This window comes from Myotis nattereri (genome assembly GCF_964212035.1).
Source record: "Myotis nattereri genome assembly, chromosome: 1".
In the NCBI taxonomy this organism is placed as follows: domain Eukaryota; kingdom Metazoa; phylum Chordata; class Mammalia; order Chiroptera; family Vespertilionidae; genus Myotis; species Myotis nattereri.
In genome coordinates, this window is record NC_138075.1 from 226,859,071 (window position 1) to 226,874,185 (window position 15,115).

Genomic DNA, 15,115 nt, shown 5'->3' on the forward strand with positions numbered 1-15,115 from the left:
TGAAACGTATAGGTCTTAGGACATTCCTTTCTTCACTTGTACTTGGTGGATTTTACAAAGCAGGTGTATCCTTCAGTCTTGCCGACAGCTTATGAGTCCCCGGTGTGCCCCATCCTCTCCAGCAGTTGTTTTGAGTTTTTGCCAATCCACTGGGTGTAAAACAGATTTCTCTTAAGAAAACCTGAGAAATGGATAAAATAACATGGAACTCACTTACTAATTGATTGTAAAGATAAAAATCAAAAGGATAACATTTCTGTGGTGAGATCTGAAGCAGCATATTTAATGACTAGAGGCCCGGTGCACGAATTCTTGCACCAGTGGGGTCCCTCGTCCTAGCCTGCAGATCAGGCTGAAACCAGCTCTCCAACATCCCCTGAGGGGTCCTGGATTGCAAGAGGGTGAAGGTAAGGCTGAGGGACCCCACCAGTGTACAATCGGGGCCGGGGAGGGACACAGGGGGTTGGCCAGCCAGGGAGAGACAGTGGGAGGGCTCCAGGGCATGTCTGGCCCATCTCTCTCAGACCCAACCAGCTGGACCCCAGCAACAAGCTAGCCTACCGGTCGGAGTGTCTGCCCCCTCGTGGTCAGTGCACATCATAGTGAGAGGTGGAGCGGCCTTAGCATATTATTAGCATATTATGCTTTGATTGGTTGAATGGCCGACCAGAAGACCAGACACTTAGCATATTAGGATCCTAGTATATAGGATTACTGTGGTGATGGGTTTTGACATTAATATTATTTTGCCCAAACTAGATGTTATATTCTTTTGTCTTTTTTTCTTCTGCCTAATTGCCAGGGAGATATGTGTGTAAGTCTAATCCTGCAGTCTCACTCTCTGTTGAGCCATAAGAAGGAGCTTAGGGATGGAGGAAGCAGACCCCATCCGATACCACGGGAAGACTGAGCACTCTACTGACCATGGTCCTAATTCTGCCTCTCTCCCTATAGTAGGGCCAGCTTCAGCAAGTTCATTCTTGGAACTTCACCCTCCCCCATACATAAAATTCAAATACTAGTGTTAACTCACAGGGTAATACACACACACAGCCCTCTGCTAGACACATTTTAATATCTCTCCTTTTTTTCTGTATTCCGTTCCTTCTCCAGGGATTCCCTACCCAATTGATTCCATTAGACCAGCCGTGGGCAAACTACGGCCCGCGGGCCGGATCCGGCCCATTTGAAATGAATAAAACTAAAAAAAAAAAAAAGACCGTACCCTTTTATGTAATGATGTTTACTTTGAATTTATATTAGTTCACACAAACACTCCATCCATGCTTTTGTTCCGGCCCTCCGGTCCAGTTTAAGAACCAATTGTGGCCCTTGAGTAAAAAAGTTTGCCCACCCCTGCATTAGACCAAGAGTTTCCTCCCTATGTCCTTCTCTCTCTTCTGCCCTCTGCCATCTGGGCCTTATATTGGAAAGCCAATCTGGAAACTCATTTCTCCTGATGTACACACGGCTAATAAGAGTTTCCCAAGAGAGGACTATTTTTTTTTTTTTTTAAAGGAAAGTGACTAAAGCGGGCAGTGATTTACCACATGGGCTCAACCCCTTGGAATCAAATGAAAGTGGTCCTGGAGGCCAGATGGCGGTGTAAGAAGATGATAAGGCTGGGTATCTAAGTGGAAGGTCCAGGGCTGAACAGGCCCAGAAAGGGCATTACTTATCAGGTTTTGAGAGTATGTTGCAAGGATGGGGAAGCAGAATCATAGCTTAAAGAGGAATCCAGAGTTGAAAGGCAAAATCTTGCACAAATAAAAATAGAGAATGTTAAAGAATGGAACATTAGTTAGTGGAGCGGGTGGCCTTCACAGACATGAGTCCAGTCAAGCACCCCAGGGTTGAACGTAGATCATTCGGACGGGGCTCTTGTAGCTTGTTCTCCATGCTTCTCATAGGAAACAAGGTTGCTTAAAGAAACAGCCTGGCATGAACAGGGGAAATGTTTTGGCCTCCAGCACCTTCAAACACCATTAATTCTTCTTTCAGTTAACAAATATCCACCAAGCTTATGATTGACACCCAAAATTGGGCTGGGCCCTAAAAATACAAAAGAGAGACAGCCCAATCCTTCAACTAACCAGTGTGTAAGCACCTGCCGTGCCCCTCCAGCAACTTACTGAGCCATGGTCATTCTACGGGGTAAAAGTTCACCTCTGAATCACAGTGCTTGTAGAAATTAGGTGCACATAAAACAGCACGCAATCTGGGCTCTACCAGAGTTCTCAGTCCCATGGGCTCTCTACAGCGCACCAGTTTGTGTGCCTCAGGTGAGGGGGGCAGTCCTCTTCCTGCAAAATGGTGAAATCTACAGCTGTTTCCATGGAGACACTGTCATCTTTATTTCACAAGGGAGAAAAAATTGTAGAAATGTTCAGTTATTTCTTGATAGCTTGGTTGCTACTTGATAAACAGCCTTGGCTCAATTCTCTGATACATGAATTCAAGCTAAGCTATTAGAAACCTACGCAGATGAATCTCAGGACAAAAAAAATAATTTTGCTATTAGAAGAGGATCGATTGGTTTGGTTATATTCCAAAATAGTAAAGTTACTCTCTGAGTTTTGGATTGTGGGTGACTTGCTTTCTTTTTAGTTTTTGTCCATTAACATTTTATTTTTTTAATATATTTTTATTTATTTCAGAGAGGAAGGGGGAGGGAGAGAGAGATAGAAACATCAGTGATGAGAGAGAATCATTGATGGGATGTCTCCTGCACAATCCCACACTGGGGATCAAGCTCACAACCTGGGCATGTGCCCTGACCAGGAATGGAACCGTGACCTCCTGGTCTATAGGTCAAAGCTCAACCACTGAGCCATGCTGACCAGACAACATTTTCTTTTTCTGTCTGCGTTTTTTACTCTTTAAACTATGCGGCTTTTTCCTTATAAGATGCTTTTAAATTGTATGTAAATTTGCTAATAAATATGTATGGACACTAGGTTAAAATAAAATGCTTTTATTATAAGTTACAAAAGAAAGGTCTAGAGCTATGTGCTCCCAATCATGTTAACATTAGCAGTAGCATTTTTTGAGTTACTAATATGGGTCAGGCATAGTGCTAAGAGCTTCATATACATAAGAATTTTTAAATATTAGTGTTTATTGATAAAAGTATGAATTTGCAAACCATATCATTTTTATTGATGACCTACACAGTGTCGTCCCCAATGTTCTTCCATTTACCTGACTCAACCTCTTTATTTCTGTGACCCTCCAGTCCCCACGTGGGAGAGTCCTATGCCATGGGGTATAAAACACAAATGCAGTGTTTTAGGTAAAGAAAATTTTTCAGAGATTAGTTATATGATTTTAGAACAAAACCAATTAAACAATTGTAGTGGATTATAAGCTCCGAATTTTATTTATTCTTTAAGCAAAGACCCCACCAGGGCTTCAGGGGGAAATTGTATGGCCAAGTGGTTTTCTTGCTTGTTTTGTTTTGTTTAACTCATTCTCTGAATAGACTACCAATGCGTTTTTGCTGCTTCCCAACGCTCTTCTTCAAGTAGGATTTTTTAAATATTCAAGCAAAGTGCTCAGAGTTGAAATTTAATAAATCAGTTGCCACAATATAATGAAAAATTCATAATCACGGAAACTATTGTGTATGCTACACAACTGATAGGAAATGCTGATGATTGTTATTTTCTTCTCTCACGTATGTTCTTATTGTTTCAATCCACGTTGAAAGGATAGTTGTGGCTAGTCCAGTAATAAGCCTCTATGTCTTGCTTCACTACATTTTAAATACATTTTTAAAGTCTTTTTTTAATGTTATCATAGCTCTTTTCACTTTCTCTTGGTTAGGATTCGGCTGGCATATAATTCTCCATCCTCTCATTAGTGAGCTCTCTGTGTCATTACATTTTAAATGTGAAATTAGCCCATAACTGGAATGTTTAAACCAATCTGCATCAAATTTTGTTTTCTGGGGATTTTTTTAAACAATTTTTAAATGTTTTTCTATTACAGTTTACATTTAATATTATTTTGTATAGTGTCAGGTGCACCACATAAAGATTTGCATCTGATTATTAAATGCTAAGTTTATACCTTTGATATTTATTGTGATTATTAATATTTTAAAATTTGTTTCTATATTATTTTGTGCCTCTTATTTGCCCTCTTTTCACTGGCTTTTCATTTCTTTTCCTGCCAGATATTGGGTTCATCTCTCCCTTATGCCCCTCTCTCTTTCTTGGAAGTTATACTATTCTTCCATTGGTTTTAATATATATATATATATATATATATATATATATATATATATACACTAGAGGCCCAGTGCACAAAAATTTATGCACTCGGGAGGGTCCCTCAGCCCGGCCTGTGCCCTCTCGCAGTCTGGGATGCCTCAGGGGATGTCCACCTGCTGGCTTAGGCCTGCTTCCCGGGGGATTGGGCCTAAGCTGGCAGTCAGACATCCCTCTGGCAGCCCAGGAGCCCTCAGGGGATGTCCACTTGCCAGTGAGGAGCAGGCCTAAGCTGCAGTCGGACATCCTAGGCACTGCTGAGGAGGCAGGAGAGGATCCCGCCACCACTGCTGTGCTGGCAGCCGTCAGCCGGCTTGTGGCTGAGCAGAGCTCCCGCTGTGGGAGTGCACTGACCAGCAGGGGGAAGCTCCTGCATTGAGTGTCTGCCCCCTGGTGGTCAGGGTGTGTCATAGTGACCAGTCATTCCCAGTCGTTCTGCTGATAGGGTCAATTTGCATATTACCCTTTTATTATATAGGATAAGCCAAGTGACTGTTACGATGGAACGACTGGAATGACCAGTCAACCAGTCACTATGATGCACACTGACCACCAGGAGCAGACGCTCAATTCAGGAGCTACCCCTGGTGGTCAGTGTGCTCCCACAGGGAAAGCGCCACTCAGCCAAAAGCCAGGCTCATGGCTGGCTAGTGCAGCTGCCATGGCATCAGGAGCCTCTCCCCACTTTGCTGCAGTGCTACCAAACAGTGACAGGTGTAGTGTGCTGTGATGAGCGCTAGTGGTGCAGCGCCCAGCCCCAGCTCAGGCTCCTCCCTGGCCGCTTGCAGCTTGGTGCACTGCTTCACTCTAGCCTGTGGGGATCCGGGCTAAAACCAGCAGTCGGACATCCCCCGAAGGGTCCCAGATTGCGAGAGGGTGCAGGCCAGGCTGAGGGACACCCTCCACCCAGTGCACAAATCTGTGCACCAGGCCTCTAGTCTTAAATAAAAGTATGACTGAATTTTAAAACTCTTAAGTTTACATCCTCTTTCCAAATAATACAGAAAACTTTTAAAATACAATGTTAAAAGGAGAAATGTTAAAAAGAGAAATATCTTTAGCATTATTCCTATTTTCAAGGCCTTAAGCTGTGAGTAAAATTAATGTGCTGTGATGAATGTAATTTAAACTTTAAGTGGTCAAACAGTCCCTTACAACAAACAGTTTAATGCACACAATTCCCTATAACAAACATTCTTAGGTTCAATATAAAAAGCCACAATCCTTGAAATTATTAAACTAGAACACCCGATGTCTCAGGCATACTCTTTGTTCTTAATAATCCCAGAGAGTATTCAGCTCTTTGATGAGCAGAAGCAGACTAAATGCACATGAAACCTAACTTTTGGTAACTGGTATATAAATATTCCCTAACGTTTGCCCTAACCAGTTTGGCTCAGTGGATAGAGCGTCGGCCTACGGACAGAAGGGTCCCAGGTTCGATTCCGGTCAAGGGCATGTACCTTGGTTGTGGGCACATCCCCAGTAGGGAGTGTGCAGGAGGCAGCTGATCAATGTTGTTTCTCTCTCGTTGATGTTTCTAACTCTCTATTCCTCTCCCTTCCTCTCTGTAAAAAAATAAAAATAAATTAAAAAAATAAAATATTCCCTAACATTTGAGTTAGTATTTTGCCTCAAAAATTTGCTGTGTCAAAAGTATCCTATTCTTAAATGGTGATGGAAGGAGACTTAACTTGGGGTGGTGAACACACAATTCAATATACAGATGATGTATTATGAATTGTACACCTGAAACCTATATAATTTTATTAACCAGTCATCCCAATAAATTCAGTTAAAATTTTATTTTAACAAGTATTCTATTCTTTCAAAGTTCTTGTCAAGCTACTAACCAAGACTATAACTTTGATTATATTTTCTAGACTGGATTAAAACTATATAGTTTATAACTCTGCCTTCACACTAATTACCGCTCTTCCATTTTATTTACTACTAAAGGGCCAGTGCACAGATTCGTGCACCAGTGGGGTCCGTTGGCCTGGCCTGAGCCCTCTCGCAATCCAGGACCCCTCAGGGAATCTCATATAGCCAGTTTTGGCCTAATCCTCACAGGCCCAATCCAGACAGGAGGGAGCCCGATCCTGTGTGTTAAGCGTCTGTCCCCTGGTGGTCAGTGCACAACATAGCAACTGGTTGACTGGTCATTCGGTTGCTTAGGCTTTTATATATAGAGAGATTATTGTCCAGTATTTTATTTCTATATTTTTCTACTCTCAAGTCTTAATGAATTTTTTACAATTATTTCTTCCTTGAAATTACTGCTCTGTAAATTATTTACAAATCTTGTATTTACTATTCCTCATAACACCTCACTCCTTTCTTATAGCCTTAACTTCCTCAAATTCATATTTTATTATTATTTACTGATATGAAATGATAAGCTGTGAAAATATGTTATTTTCATCAAAGAATATAGAGAAAATATCACATCAAAACTTGACAAGTGCCCTGACTGGGTGGCTCAGTTGGTTGGAGCATTGTCCCATCCACTAAAAGGTGGCAGATTCAATTCTTAGTCAGGGCACATGCCCAGGTTGTGGGTTCAATCCCCTGATCAGGGCAAGTATGAGAGGCAACCAATCGATGTTTCTCTCTCCCTCTAAAAAACAATAAAACTAAAAAGAATACTTGACAAGTGGTAGTATCTTAAAGTTAAGATACCAGATGAAAGCAAAACCCTTTCAAGGAATTTTTTAAATACTTTAAAATTGATTGTTCTGTTTTCTCTTTTAAAAAAATATTTACCCAGACATAATTTTATAGCTTCATACATTAGTCACTTGGAAAAGAATGATTCATAGACCTGAGCAGATCTTTTCAATGTTCACATACTTCATTATGAAATAGTTTAACATCACTAAGAAAAGTCTTTTGAGATGCTGTTATGTCAAGATAGCAGCTGCAAGTTTTTCCAAATTCCAATTTGCATTTCAAAAGTCTAAATTTATAGTTGGCAGAAAATACTACCATTGTTTTCCATGAATTAACTGGCTCACCTTGTTCATTTCTAATAAAATATCTGCCAAATGCCCAAGTCTGAATAACCACAGTTTGCTATTCTTTCTTTCAGGTTAAAAAACTAAATAAAAGTGACATTTTGTCCATTAAGACAAAATATCATTCTTCAAGTTAAAAAAAAAAATAGTGTTGCCTGAGTTGGGAATAAGCTTGGCTTGTAGTTCACTATGGCCAGAAAAGAACAGATGATGGTGATGGATGGGTGGATGGATGGATGGATGGTTGGATGGATAGTTAGGTGTATGGATGGAACAATGGATGAGGGAATGGATGGATGGATGGATGGATGGATGGATGGATGGATGAATGGAATTTGGGTGGATGGAAGGAAGGAAAGAACAATGGATGGGGAGATGGAGGAGAGGATGGGGGATGGAGAAATCAGAAGAGAAAGATTGTTGAGTGTCTCACTGACAGATGTCAGACATTTGGGTTTTCTTCCATGTGTAAAGGAAATCATGGAAGGATTTTTACCAGGGGGAGTAGCAAAGTCAAAATCACATTTTTTAAAGATTACTCTGGCTGCCTTAGAGAGGAAGGGGCAAAAGCTGAAGCCAAAGAATCCAGGGAAGATTGCCGTCTAGAGTGAGACAACAGTGGTGTAGACCAAGGTTGTCCCAGAGTGAGATGATGGTGGTGTAGACCAAGGTTGCCCCAGACACAGAGCGGAGCGGCAGGCCCCATCCAGCTCCTTGTGGGAGGGAGGCAATCTGACACTAACAAAATCGCACTTAAATGCACATTTACTTTTCCCAGATCATAAAGAAAGCACGCAGTCCCACCCTCCTCAGCGATGTCAGGCTCCAGCCAGCTGCGGGCCTCGCGAAGATGCTCTTCACTATAGAAACATGAACTGGAGGAAACCTTGCCCCACAAGGTCTGATGAAGAGGTAGACGCCTCTCTGCATTGTCTCTCTAGATAACCTTGGTGTCTGAACAGAGCTCTACTGAACGTTGCCTCAGAGGGGTATCACGATGAACTTTAATTTTTTTCAATATTATTGGGTTCTAACATTTTAAAGAGTTTTGCTGTATAACATTTTATATTGCTCTTCCACCAGATTCTTTAGTTTGTATATAGTTGTGCTCCCTATTCACAGGGATGTGTTTTAAGCCCCCGCCCCCCCCCCCCCCCCCCCGTGGATGCCTGAAACCAAGATAGTACTGAACCCTGTACTTACTATGTTGTTTCCCATACATACATGCGTGCATACCTATGGTGAAGCTTAATTATAAATTAGGTAGTCAAGGATTAGCAACAACTAATAATAAAATAGAACAATTATAACAATATACTGTGATAAAAAGTAAAGGACTTTATTCCAAAGGACCCTTCCAATAAGAGATGAGTTTGATCCCAGTCTTGATGGAAGAGAATGACAGACCAGGTAGGAGGAGAGGTGAGGAGTAGGAGGGATTCCAGGCAGGAGGGCCAACTCATGCCAAGTCCTGAAGCCATGTGTCCACAGAATGTCCAGCACATCTGCCTAGCCAGACCCCTGTACCTGGCCTGGAATGGCAGGAAGCAAGGGCATGGAGCTAGCGGGGAGCCGGCTCACACATGCCCAGCGTTGGGAAGATCTGTCTCTGGGAGGACCAGAGACTCAGACTCAGCCTGAGAGACCAAGCACTTGCCAACCAGGTGACAGGTGTTGACTTCCTGAGCCCCTCCCCCCGCCTGGCATGCCCACCTGTCAGGTTGCTGCAGGCATGGATTGGGACAATGGATGAAGGGTCTTTGATGTGCTGGACTCACGCAGGGGCTTATTTAATATTAGATCCTTGAGAACTGCAGGTCTGTGGACTGCCCTTTCTTCTCTCTGTCATGATGGATTTTACAATCCAAAGAAATCAGTTGATATAAATAAGGGAGCATGGCACAGGGTAAAAGCCAGGCAGACTAGGGCTCAAATTGCAGATCCAATGCATGTGGCTTTAGGCAAGTGGCCTAAAGAAGCTTCCTGTCTACACCTGTCCTGCCCTCCCCTCCCATGATGAGTAGGGCAGCATAGACTCCACAGACAATAACCATCCCATCTCAGTAAGCTCCAGCAGGTAGAGAGCATGAGGGTTTAGCACCCACTCTGAGCCTGGTGCACAGGGCCTTCCATGTAGATGGCGTGGAATTGCAGGTTACTCTGTCACACCGATTTCAGTTCCTACGCTGCAGTTACTTCTTCTGCGTCCAGATCCAGGGACAGAACTTGTGTACCACATCTCTACTGTCAATCAAACCGTGACTTGGCACCGGGGGAACAAAAGAACATTTTCATTAATTAATGATTAGGGCTTCCCCTTGACCCTAAAATAGTCCTCATCTCACCTGTCCTGCAGGAGGCCCAGCACGGCGAATGGTACGTTGGAGAGTACAGTCGCCAGGAGGTGGAAGAGGCCTTGATGAAGGAGAACAAGGTAAGACCTCGACGGGCCCATCAGCCTCCGGTTTTCTGCCCACCGGTCAGAGGACATACCAAGCAGTGGACTTCAATGAAGTGGTTCTTGCCTCACCTTGCATTTCTCAGTGCTGGCAGTTACTACAAATTTAGTAGACTAAGACAAATTTACTCTCTTACAGTTTGGGAGGTCGAATTCCTACATGGGTCTCCCTGGACTAAAATTAAGGTGTAGGGCTGTGTTCCTTTGGGAGGCTCCAGAGGAGAGTCCATGACATTGCCTTTTCCAGATTCCAGGGGCTGCCAGCCATCCTTGGCTTGTGCCCCCCCCCCCCTCCCCCGCTGTCTGACTCTTACACCCCTGCCTCCCTCCTACAAGGATTCTTCTGATTACATTGAACCCACCCAGATAATCCAGGATAATTTCCCATCTCAAGACTCTTAATCACATCTGCACATCCCTTTTTCCCTGTAAAAGTGACCTATTCACAGGTCCTGGAAGTTAGGACATGGACATCTTGTGTGTAGGGGCATTATTCTGTTTTCCATAGCAACTTAATGTAAATTTATCTTATTTAATTTTATAATATCAATTCTGAGAGCTAGGTTTTATTAAAATTCATTGGGGTCCTATCACTAATGAACTTGCCCACTAATGAACACATTCATTTTTTAAAATATTATTGATTAATTGATTGCTTGATTTGAGAGAGAGAGAGGAAGGATTCATTGTGACAAACTCATTGTACAGTTTAAGATAATAAGCCCAGAAATTGGTCACACATCTTGGCCCCCTCTTCCTTTCTGATCTTTGGCCATGTTCTGTGCTTGAGTCTTAAGGCTTCAATTACAGCCAAATGTCTCAGGCAAAAGAAGTTCCAGAAAATTTCTCACTGCCACTCGATGTTCTCAGAGGCTGGAATATTTAAAGAGCAAGTTTTCCATTGATGAATTGTGATGTTTTAGGAGATTCACTTAAGCTATTGGATCCTAATTTCCTCATCTGTAAAATGGGGATAAAACACCTCCTCAGATTATAAGTAAAGATCAAATGAAATAATGTGTGTAGAGTGCTTGATATCTTGAGGAAAATTCTCAATAAACCTCAGCTGTCAGCATCATTAGAACGTCACTATAGTTTTATTTATAAACTTAACATTTTAAAGTATTATTCTAGAGCAGCAATTTTCAACAGGTATGCCACAAGCAATACCTGACTCTTCAGTCAGGGGCACGGACCTCTTGTCCCTTAGTCAAATTTAAAAAATGACGTCAGCACAACAACAGCTGTCTGGTATGAACGGTACCTTCTTTTGTCAGATCAGCAAAAAATACAATTTTTTGGTGTGCCACAGAACTGTAGCAATTAGTTTATGTGTGCTATGAGATGAAACTTGCTGTTATATCACGTTATAAGTATTATATAAATCTATATATTATAAATATTAATTACATTAACATATGCTATAATCACATACAAATATACAGTATTAGTCAAGAGAGATAAATACATATAACAACTATTATAAATATAAATTATACACAATACCTCATTGTATAGCTCATTTATAATAATCTATGAAATTACAGTCAGATTTTTCATCATGTAAGTGACACCCTGCGACCACAGAACTGAGCCGTGCAGGCAGGTGTGCTCACCTCCAGAAGGCCTGCACCACTCCTCAGCCTCTCCACCTGGCCCTCACCCTGAGCCTTTCCCGAGGGAGAGCCTGATGACTTCTGGCCCACATCAGGTGCCCTTCTCAGCCCTCAGACTGTCCCACACCCTGACCCTCGCTGTCTACAGCCTTGGCTTCCTTCTCTCTCTGGGACATTGTCTTAGAGCCCTTTCCTGTCCCCTCCTGCCTGCCCTGTTCTTGCCTGACCCTCAGGCCAGGCTGTATTTTCTCCCCCCTCCTATGGCCTCCGCACTCACATTGACCTCAATGACCTTGAAGCTCCACATCTCTTTTGGGGACCCTAGTCCTCTGCTGACATCTCCCCATGCAGAGGCCCACTTACCATGCTAAACGCCTCTGCTACTCTAGCCTGTGGCGGCTCCCACCATCTCTGGATGGTACCCGCGCATTGGGCAGGACAGGAAATACGTGGACACTGGCAGGTGAAGGGGGTACCCGAGAAGGGGAGGAGGAGAGCTATGCCCAGCATCCCAGAGCCAGGCGGGGCCTGTGAGGATGGCGGCTGACTGGAGCCAGCACCGGGGCGGGAGGCTGCAGGAGTGACAGCAGATAAACCACAGGTAGGCTGCTGCGTTCATCCCTGAGCAGCTGAGGTTGGAGGCAGGTGCTGAGGAGGTGGGGGTGCTGGAAGATCTGGAAGAAGGGGTGTCATCTGACTGGTTGACTTCTCAGAAAATAACAAGAATCCTAATACATACTGTCACCCCATAACCACTGAGTTCAACTGAGTACAGAGCTAGTTTACCCAAAACTAAAGCCGTTGGGGAATCTGGAGCACAGGCATCGCTTCCATGAGGTGAGGGTGGGACGCGGGCAGCCCCGCTGGCAACCTGAGGAGTGATCGCTCTTCCTCTCCTTCAGGACGGCATGTTCCTGGTCCGAGACTGCTCGGCGAAGTCCTGCACAGAACCCTACGTGCTGGTGGTGTTTCATGGGAACAGAGTCTACAACGTGAAAATCCGCTTCCTGGAGAGGAACCGGCAGTTTGCTCTGGGGACGGGACTCCGCGGAGACGAAGTGGGTAACCTGCTGGCTCCCCTTTTCTGTGCTAAAGGAAAATGGGGGGAGAATGTGTGGGTGCTGGCCAAGGCCCTCCAGGTCCCTTGCCTGCAGGATGGGAGGAAAGAGCGCCGCCCTGGAGGTGGGGAGTGTAATTAATCCTTCCAGGCCCTTCCACAAGCATCCGTGCACATGGCTCACACTCACGGCCAGGGCTGACCATTCCACACACCCTCTGTCCTGCTTTGCCCATTAAAGAAAACTCATTCTGCCCGGCATCTCAATTCTGCCTCCCAGAACCCTCCCCCAAGGCCACCTTAATGCCACAGGCCTTCCCTGCCCCAGCACTGACTCCCCCTGCCGGCATTTCAGACAAGGTCTGTTGGCAATAGGAATCAGGAGGTTTGTGTCCCCAAAATAAAGTGGGCTTCATCACAGCATCCAGTGCCCGGTCTCAGGGCCGACCGGCTGGCAGGTGGCGGGTGAAGGAATGAGTCAGTTACAGCATCATGCATAACTGTGTCAGTGAATCACAGGGAAGGGGAAAAGGAGATTGATTTTCACTGAATATAGTCATGATAGGCCTGGTCTGTCTGCATTATCTCATTTTAGTTTTCAAAGATTCTTTGACATAATAATTGGTTCTACCTTAGATGGAGGGAGACTGAAGCTCAGAAAATTAAACGAATGCTAGAGACATCGAGGTAGTAAGGGGATAGAAGGGGCTGCTCCTTTCACTTTTCTTGGGAAGGCAGGAGAGAGGGAGGGAGGGAGAGAGGGAGGGAGGGAGAGAGGGAGGGAGGGAGGGAAGAAGGGCCATCTACACACCAAAGAGAGAGGCCTCAGGAGAAACCAGCCCCGCCCACCTGGACCTGGGCCTTCCAGCCTCCAGACTGTGAGAAAACAAACTTCTATTGCTTAAGTCCCCCTCCGCACCGATCTGTGGCAGGTGCTTATGGAGGCCCGAGCAAACTAACACAGTAATAAACCGGAACTTCCACCAAATATCTATTCTTCAATAGAGAGCAAAAGAAGGAATGTTGCGGGACTGCCAAAATGCCCCAGGTGGGCCCCCACGTGGAAAAGCCTTTCAGCAGCGGCCTGGATTGTCCAGCTTGAGCCCAGTGTCTGACCCGGAGCCCTTGCCTGTGTCACGTGTGGGCTGGAATGGCTGGTCGGCACCGGCCAGGCCGCCCTGGGGTCGGTTCACCGCCTTTGCTGCAGCCCGGGATGAGCAAGTAGATGGATGCAGAACTCTGCCCGCTGTGGCCAGGTTAAGGAGCCCATGTTTCCTTTGTGCTGAGGGTTAGTGAGTTCATGAACGGAAAGCACGGAGAACAAGCAGGGAACACATTGATGATGGAGTCATTTTGGTAACTAGGACATAGTTCCCCTCAACTAGATCCCATGGTTATTGCACTCTCCAGCTCGATATCCCTTTATCCTTCCAGTACCTACTTTCAGCTCCTAAAATTTCTCATTTAAAAAAAAAGTAATGATTTTTAAATGCTTGGGATTAAGGATTCCTTTTTTGCAAAACATATTATTGATTTCAGAGAGGAAGGGAGAGGGAGAGAGAGATAGAAACATCAGTGATGAGAGAGAATCATGGATCAGCTGCCTCCTGCAGGCCCCACACTGGGGATCAAGCCCGCAACCCCAGCATGTGCCCAGACCAGGAATCGAACCGTGACCTCCTGGTTCATAGGTCAAACCTCAACCACTGAGCCACGCCGGCCAGGCCTTCCTTAGGTAATATGGAAAGTGGAAATCGTGTGCCCTACTGTGCCGCAGAGCCCCCTGCGCCAGGCTGTTCTATTTGCTCTCTCGTGTGGTCCTTGGAAAACCCTGGAAAGGCCCCATCACTGAACCCCTTTACCAGTGAGGAAGCTGAGGCCTGAGAAGGTTACGGCTTTTCCCCCCACAAACCACAGCCTGGTCTGCTAATAAGAGAGGAAATGGATACACTGGGATGTCCGTGCTAACATCCTCGGCCTCCATCAGAGAGACAGCCGCTCCTGCCGCCTCCGCAGGCGCCAGCCCTTATCTCAGTACCTGTCCCCATCTCGGGTGAGAAGTCGGCCTCCAGGTGAGCTACTCCCCTCGAATCAATGAGGACCCCTGGCGCCTTCCAATGCCTGTTTGAAGGGGACCCTTTTATGTGACGAAGGAATTTTCTCGCGCATCTTCCAACAAGAGTTTCCATGTATTTCCACGACGCTTCTTTACCTTGACTATGCACAGGCATTATTCTGTGCAGTTAACAGTGAGTAACCGATCGATCGATTTAAATCTCACAGCAACTGTGAGGTAGGCGCTGCCCATGCCTCCATTTAACAGACGGTGAGACTGAGGCACAGAGGAGTGAAGTAACTGGGCCACCGTCACCGCCAGTCACGGCAAAGCTGGGATTCCATGGACTCTGCACAAATGCCGACTTCCTCTCGCAGTCTCAGACCACATCATGGCAGCGCACACAAAGCCCAGGCCACTGGGAAACAGCCAAAACACGGGTGGGAGAATAGGTCACACCGACGTGGGGCTTACAGGTGCCACCGGTGCTGAGTGAGAAAGTGCCTCACAGGTGCTTCTTCCTGCCTCTCCTCTGAGCCAGGCCCTGGGCTAAGAGCCAGGCAGGCCCAGCTTGCACCTCTCACCTGTCACCTGTCACCTGTCACAGTGGGGGCCTTTCCCTTGCTGAGGAAGAATCGCC

The 15,115-nt window shown here is 45.2% G+C and overlaps 1 protein-coding gene across 1 annotated transcript in view; it reads left to right on the forward strand.

Moving 5' to 3' along the window:
* Window positions 1-15,115, forward strand: part of CLNK (cytokine dependent hematopoietic cell linker) — a gene marked incomplete at both ends in the record, with an annotated part of 88,193 nt that overhangs the window by 65,266 nt on the left and 7,812 nt on the right. The window contains 3 exons of the mRNA XM_081082249.1: window positions 8,067-8,200; window positions 9,645-9,722; window positions 12,265-12,420. Of these exons, the coding sequence (XP_080938375.1) occupies window positions 8,067-8,200; window positions 9,645-9,722; window positions 12,265-12,420 (368 nt within the window). The remainder of the gene's footprint in view (window positions 1-8,066; window positions 8,201-9,644; window positions 9,723-12,264; window positions 12,421-15,115) is intronic.